We start from the raw sequence: 7483 nt of genomic DNA on the forward strand, positions 1-7483 counted from the left end.
CACAGCTGGGAACCGGGAAAGGAGCTCCGGGGGGTCCTTGGGTACGACCAGATGGGGTAAGGAGGGGGGGGGACACACCCCCAGACCCCCCCAAATCCAGGGGGAGGAGACCCCCCCGTGTTCCTGAGACCCCCAAATCCAGGGGGGAGAGACCCCCCGTGTTCCTGAACCCCCAAATCCAGGGGTTGGGGACCCCCCCCGTGTTCCTGAGACCCCAGATCCAGGGGGAAGAGACCCCTCTGTGTCCCTGAGACCCCCAAATCCAGGGATCAGGAACCCCCCGTGTCCCTGAGACCCCAAATCCAGGGGGAAGAGACCCCCCTGTGTCCCTGAGACCCCCAAATCCAGGGATCAGGAACCCCCCGTGTCCCTGAGACCCCAAATCCAGGGGCAGAGACCCCCTGTGTCCTTGAACCCCCCAAATCCAGGGGGAAGAGACCCCTCTGTGTCCCTGAGACCCCCAAATCCAGGGATCAGGAACCCCCCGTGTCCCTGAGACCCCAAATCCAGGGGCAGAGACCCCCTGTGTCCTTGAACCCCCCAAATCCAGGGGGAAGAGACCCCCCTGTGTTCCTGAGACCCCCAAATCCAGGGATCAGGACCCCCCCCTGTGTCCCTGAGACCCCAAATCCAGGGGGAAGAGACTCCCCCGTGTCCCTGAGACCCCAAATCCAGGGGGAGAGACCCCTCCATGTCCCTGAGACCCCAAATCTGGAGGTTGGGGACCCTCCTGTGTCACTGAGACCCCCAAATCCAGGGGGGAGAGACCCCTCTGTGTCCCTGAGACCCCAAATCCAGGGATCAGGAACCCCCCTGTGTCCCTGAGACCCCCAAATCCAGGGGGCAAAGACCCCTCCGTGTCCCTGAGACCCCAAATCCAGGGATCAGGAACCCCCCGTGTTCCTGAACCCCCAAATCCAGGGGGGAGAGACCCCCCTGTGTTCCTGAGACCCCCAAATCCAGGGGGAAGAGACCCCCCCGTGTCCCTGAGACCCCAAATCCAGGGGGAGAGACCCCCCTGTGTCCCTGAGACCCCAAATCCAGAGATCAGGAACCCCCCCTGTGTCCTTGAACCCCCCAAATCCAGGGGGAAGAGACCACCCCATGTCCCTGAGACCCCAAATCCGGAGGTTGGGGACCCTCCCGTGTTCCTGAGACCCCCAAATCCAGGGGGAAGAGACCCCCTGTGTTCCTGAACCCCCCAAATCCAGGGGGAAGAGACCCCCTCCGTGTTCCTGAGACCCCCAAATCCAGGGGTGTCCCCCTCCCCTCTCCCAACACCCCCCAAATCCAGAGCTTTCCACCCCCGCCACCTCCTCAATCCCCCCCAAAAATCCATGGATCGGGACCCTGGGGGGGAACACCCTGAATTTGGGGCTCACCCCTGGGGGTCCGGGACTGGTTTGGGGGGGTTCTGGGGGGGTTTGGGGTGTCCCCCCCTAACTGAGGGTCCCGTGTCCCCCCCCCAGGGTGAGCCCCGAGGGACTGGGGGTGTTCTAGGGGGTTTTGGGGGGTTTGGGGTGTTCCCCCCTAACTGAGGGTCCCGTGTCCCCCCCCAGGGTGAGCCCCGAGCTGGGCTCCAGCTCCGAGGGGCTGGGGGGGGGTCTAGGGGAGTTCTGGGGGGGTTTGGGGTGTCCCCCCCCCAGCTGAGGGTCCCGTGTCCCCTCTCCCCCCGGGCTGGGGGGGTTCTGGGGGGGTTTGGGGTGTCCCCCTAACTGAGGGTCCCATATTCCCCCCAGGGTGAGCCCCGAGGGGCTGGGGGGGTTCTGGGGGGATTCTGAGGGGGTTTGGGGTGTTCCCCCCTAACTGAGGGTCCCGTGTCCCCCCCCAGGGTGAGCCCCGAGCTGGGCTCCAGCTCCGAGGGGCCGGGGGGGGCCGGGGGGGCTGTGCCGGGACCCCCGGAGAGCCCCCCTGGTTCACTCCAGCGACGACCTGGAGTCGCTGCTGTCCCAGGACGGGGAGGAGGAGGAGGAGGAGGAGGAGGAAGCACAGGTGGGACCCTCCTGTCACCCCCCCGGGGCGGGGGGGGGGGGTCCTGTCACAGATCCCACCCGTGGGGGGGCACGGGGGGGACCCCCGGAGAGGGGATCAGGGTGGGGGAAGCCCGTCCTGGGAGGGCTTGGCCTCGGGCCTGGGGGGCTTGTCATCACCCATGGGGGGCTTTGCCATCATTTTGGGGGGGTTTGTCATCATTTTGGGGGGCTCTGCCATCATTTTGGGGGGGGTTGTCATCATTTTGGGGGGGTTTGTCATCATTTTGGGGGGCTCTGCCATCATTTTGGGGGGGGTTGTCATCGCCTGGGGGCTTTGCCATCATTTTTGGGGGGGTTGTCATCGCCTGGGGGGCTTTGCCATCATTTTGGGGGGCTTTGCCATCATTTTGGGGGGGTTGTCATCATTTTGGGGGGGTTTGTCATCATTTTGGGGGGCTCTGCCATCATTTTGGGGGGGTTGTCATCATTTTGGGGGGGTTTGTCATCATTTCGGGGGGGGTTGTCATCGCCTGGGGGGCTTTGCCATCATTTTGGGGGGGGTTGTCATCATTTTGGGGGGCTCTGCCATCATTTTGGGGGGCTTTGTCATCACCTGGGGGACTTTGCCATAATTTTGGGGGGGCTTTGCCACTGTCCTGGTGGCTCTGCCATCATTTTGGGGGGCCCTGGTGGCTTTGCCATCACCCCGAAGTGGCTCTGCCATCATTTGGGGGGGCTTTGCCATCATTTTGGGGGGCTTTGCCATCTCCCTGGTGGCTCTGCCATCCCCCCAATTGGCTCTGCCATTATTTTGGGGGGGCTTTGCCGTTGTCCTGCTGGCTTTGCCATCACCCCGAGTGGCTCTGCCATCATTTTGGGGGGTTTTGCCATCACCCCGAGTGGCTCTGCCATCATTTTGGGGGGTTTTGCCATCACCCTGAGTAGCTTTGCCATCATTTTTGGGGGCTTTGCCATTGTCCTGCTGGCTTTGCCATCACCCCCAGTTGGCTCTGCCATCATTTTGGGGGGGCTTTGCCATCGCCCCGGTGGCTCTGCCATCATTTGGGTGGCAGTGCCGCTGTCCCTGTCCCCTCGGTGGCGGTGCCACTGTCCCCTCGGTGGCAGTGCCACTGTCCCCGTCGCTGTCCCCGCTGCAGGAGGACGCTCGGGGGCTCCCCTTGTCCCGGCCCCGCTCCCGCGGCTGGTCCCGCTCCAAATCCGCCTCCCTGGGCGTCATCTCCAGCCAGGAGGGTGAGTCCGGACCCCTCTGAAGCCCCTCCTGTCCCCCCGGGGCCCCTCCTGTCCCCCCGGGGCCCCCCGACCCCCCCGGGGCCCCCTGTGTCCCCCCGGAGCCCCCCGTGTCTTCCTGGAGCCCCCCGAGCCCCCCGAGGCCCCTCCTGTCCCCCCGGGGCCCCCCATGACCCCCCGAGTCCCCCTATGTCCCCCTGGAGCCCCCCGTGTCCCCCGGGGCCTCTCCTGTCCCCCTGAAGCCCCCCGACCCCCCCCTAGGCCCCTCCTGACCCCCCGGGGTCCCTCGTGTCCCCCTGGAGCCTCCCGACCCCTCCGGGGTCCCCGTGTCCCCCCGGAGCCCCCCTCGACCCCCCTGGAGCCCCCCATGTCCCCCCGGGGCCCCCCGTGTCCCCCCGGACCCCCCCGACCCCCCTGGAGCCCCCCATGTCCCCCTGGGGCCCCCCGACCCCCCTAGAGCCCCCCGTGTCCCCCTGGAGCCCCCTCGACCCCCCTGGACCCCCTCGACCCCCCTGGAGCTCCCCGTGTCCCCCTGGACCCTCCCAACCCCCCCCAGGGCCCCCCGACCCCCCTAGAGCCCCCCGTGTCCCCCTGGAGCCCCCTCGACCCCCCTGGACCCCCTCAACCCCCCTGGAGCCCCCCGTGTCCCCCCAGGGCCCCCCGACCTCCCCCCCGGCGCTGTCCCCGCTCCGCCCTCCCCGGTAACGACCCGCGATCGATGGCGCTGCCACCGCAGTTAATTAATTATCCCTCCCCCCCTTCCCCAGTTAATTATCCATCCCCCCCCCCCTCCCCGGCAGCTCCTCGCGGCCCTTTTTTTAATTCCTTTCCCTTTTTCCAGCCGCCGAAATTCCCCCGTTCGGTTCCCAGCAGAGCCTGCTCAGCGGGTCAGTGTCCTTGTCACCTCCCTGTCCCCCTCCTGTCCCCTCCCTGTCCCCTCCTCGTGTCCCCTCCTTGTGTCCCCTCCTGTGTCCCCCACCTGTCCCCTCCCCGTGTCCCCCATGTCCCCCACCTGTCCCCTCCCTGTGTCCCCTCCCTGTGTCCCCTCCTTGTGTCCCCTCCCTGTGTCCCTTCCCTGTCCCCTCCCCGTGTCCCCTCCCCGTGTCCCCCCTGTGCCCTCCTTGTGTCCCCCATGTCCCCCACCTGTCCCCTCCCCGTGTCCCCTCCCCGTGTCCCCTTCCTGTGTCCCCTCCTGTGTCCCCCACCTGTCCCCTTCCTGTGTCCCCCATATCCCCTCCCTGTCCCCTCCCTGTGTCTCCCCGTGTCCCCTCCCTGTGTCTCCCCGTGTCCCCTCCCTGTGTCTCCCCGTGTCCCCTCCCTGTCCCCTCCCTGTGTCCCCCACCTGTCCTCTCCCCGTGTCCCCTCCCTGTGTCCCCCCTGTCCCCTCCTTGTGTCCCCCTTGCCCCTTCCCTGTATCCCCTCCCTGTCCCCTCCCCGTGTTCCCCGTGTCCCCCGTGTCCCCTCCCTGTCCCCTCCCCGTCCCCTCCCTGTCCCCCTCCTGTCCCCTCCCCTTTCCCCCTCCTGTCCCCTCCTGTCCCCTCCCCGTCCCCTCCCCGTCCCCTCCTGTCCCCTCCCTGTGTCCCCCTCCCTGTCCCCTCCTGTCCCCCTCCCTGTCCCCTCCCCGTCCCCTCCTGTCCCCTCCCTGTCCCCTCCTGTCCCCCTCCTGTCCCCTCCCCGTCCCCTCCCCGTCCCCTCCTGTCCCCTCCCTGTGTCCCCCTCCCTGTCCCCTCCCCGTCCCCTCCTGTCCCCTCCCTGTCCCCCTCCTGTCCCCTCCCTGTCCCCTCCCCGTCCCCTCCTGTCCCCTCCCCGTCCCCTCCTGTCCCCCTCCCTGTGTCCCCTCCCTGTCCCCTCCTGTCCCTGTCCCCTCCTGTCCCTGTCGCCCCCCCGCTCCTGTCACAGCCCATTCCCGTCCTCATTAGGGACGGGACGTTGTTCCCGGGAATCGTCACGCGGGGGGGATGGCCCCGAGCCCGCGGGGACAGGAGGGGACAGGGATGGGGATGGGGGACAGGAGGGGACAGGGACAGGGATGGGGATGGAGGACAGGAGGGGACAGGAGGGGACAGGGATGGGACAGGGATGGGACAGGGATGGGACAGGAGGGGACAGGGATGGGGACGGGGATGGGGATGGGGAGAGGGATGGGGACAGGGATGGGGACAGGGATGGGGGGACAGGAGGGGACAGGGATGGGGACAGGGATGGGACAGGAGGGGAAAGGGATGGGGACAAAGATGGGGACAGGAGGGGACGGGGATGGGGACAGGGACGGGGACAGGGATGGGGACAGGGATGGGGATGGGGATGGGGACAGGGACGGGGACAGGGATGGGGATGGGATGATTTGTCCCCCCCAAGGGTGATTTGTCCCCTCCGAGCGTGGCCTGTCCCCCCTCGAGGGTCATTTGTCCCCTCCAGGGGGATTTCCCCCCCTCCGAGGGACCCCCCCCCAAGGGTGTCCCCGAGGGTGTCCCTAAGGGTGTCCCCAAGGAACCACCCGGGACAGGGGGGACCCCCCCCAAACCTGGGACCCTCCTCCCCTCCCCAAATCGGGGGGTCACCAGGGAGGGGGGGCTGAGGGGACAGAGGGGGCACAGAGGGGGCACAGAGGGGGTACAGGGGGCACAGAGGGGGCTCGGGGGGGGGTCTGGGGGCACAGAGGGGGCTCGGGGGGGGCTCTGGGAGTACAGAGGGTGCTCTGGGGACTCTGAGGGCACAGAGGGGGCACAGAGGGGGCTCTGAGGGGGCACAGGGGGCACAGAGGGGACTCTGGGAGGCAGAGAGGGGACACAGAGGGGCTCTGGGGGCACAGAAGGGTCTCGGGGGGCACAGAGGGGTCTCGGGGGGCACAGAGGGGACACAGGGGGGCTCGGGGGGGACACAGGGGTCTCGGGACACAGAGGGGATGCCCCTCGGGGCACAGAGGGGTCTCGGGGGGCACAGAGGGGGCTCTAGGGGAGCTCTGGGGACACAGAGGGGACACAGAGGGGGCTCTGGGGGGCACAGAGGGGGCTCTGGGGGGTCTCTGGGGGCACAGAGGGGGCTCTGGGGGCACAGAGGGGGTTCTGGGGGGCACAGAGCGGGCACAGAGTGGGCACAGAGTGGGCACAGAGGGGGCACAGAGGGGGCACAGAGGGGGCACAGAGTGGGCACAGAGGGGGCACAGAGGGGGCTCTGGGGGGGCTCTGGAGGGACAGAGGGGGCACAGAGGGGGCACAGAGGGGGCTCGGGGGGGCTCTGGAGGGACAGAGGGGACACAGAGGGGGCTCTGTGCCGGCCCAGCCGGGAGCGGGGAGGGGACACGGACGCTCCTCCCCCCGTTCCCGGCGGGGACAGAGCGGGATTGTCCGGCGGGATCGGGATCGGGATCGGGATCGGGATCGGGATCGGGATCGGGATTATCCATCGGGATTATCCATCGGGATCCTCCTCCCTGCAGCGCCGGGCGGCTGGCGGGGGAGGCGGGGACCCCCCCCGGGCCGGGACGGGACCCCCCCTGGACAGGACCCTCAGCTTCATCCGCAGGATGACCGGGAAGACGAAGGTAGGGAAAAAAAAAAACCGGGAAGCGGGGAGTGGGATCCGTTCCCTGGAACCGGAGTGGGATAACGGGATAGCGGGGGGGGGGATAACGGGATAACGGGATACCGGGGGGGGTGGGATAACGGGATACCGGGATTGGGGGGGGTGGGATAACGGGATACCGGGATACCGGGATACTGGGATACCGGGGAGTGGGATAACGGGATACCGGGATACTGGGGAGTGGGATAACGGGATACCGAGATCCCGGGATACTGGGATACGGGGGGGTGGGATAACGGATTATCAGGATACCGGGGGGGTGGGATAACGGATTACCGGGATACCGGGATACCGGGGGGGGGGGTGGGATAACGGGATACCGGGGTACGGCGAGGTGGGATAACGGGATACCGAGATCCCGGGATACCGAGATCCCAAGATACCGGGATACGGGGGGGGTGGGATAACGGATTACCAGGATACCGGAATACCGGGATACCGGGATACGGCGGGGTGGGATAAAGGATTACCGAGATCCCGGGATAACGGGACCCCGGGATCCGGGGGGGGTTCAGGGATGCGCCGCCTCAGTTCCCCCCCCCCCCTCCTCCCTCCCGGCTCCGTCCCGCGCTGTTTTCCAGACTTTGGGATCTAAAAGAGGGGAGAAAAAAAAACCCGGAACGCGCTCCGGGAACGGGATCCCGAGCGGATCCTTCCCGGGGGTTCCCCTCGGGTTT

At 67.7% G+C, this 7483-nt stretch overlaps 1 protein-coding gene across 1 annotated transcript; it reads left to right on the forward strand.

Annotated features, from left to right (window-relative positions):
* The first annotated feature begins 51 nt into the window (after positions 1–51).
* On the forward strand, positions 52–6861 carry LOC127465789 (protein SOGA3-like). Its single transcript, XM_051776316.1, has 5 exons — positions 52–56; positions 1832–1992; positions 3131–3224; positions 4063–4108; positions 6661–6861. The coding sequence occupies exons 1-5, from the start codon at positions 52–54 to the stop codon at positions 6859–6861; spliced, it is 507 nt and encodes a 168-aa protein (XP_051632276.1).
* The last annotated feature ends 622 nt before the right edge of the window (positions 6862–7483 follow it).

This window comes from Manacus candei, unplaced genomic scaffold (assembly GCF_025592945.1).
Source record: "Manacus candei isolate 608988 ecotype Guabito, Panama unplaced genomic scaffold, ASM2559294v1 h1tg000491l, whole genome shotgun sequence".
Taxonomy (NCBI): Eukaryota; Metazoa; Chordata; class Aves; order Passeriformes; family Pipridae; genus Manacus; species Manacus candei.

Bases quoted from the DNA above. Each gene is read 5' to 3' on its own strand.
- LOC127465789 (XM_051776316.1), top strand. The intron at 1,993-3,130 runs GTGGGACCCTCC...TCCCCGCTGCAG, and splicing joins AGGAGGAGGAGGAAGCACAG to GAGGACGCTCGGGGGCTCCC. The intron at 4,109-6,660 runs GTCAGTGTCCTT...TCCTCCCTGCAG, and splicing joins CAGCAGAGCCTGCTCAGCGG to CGCCGGGCGGCTGGCGGGGG.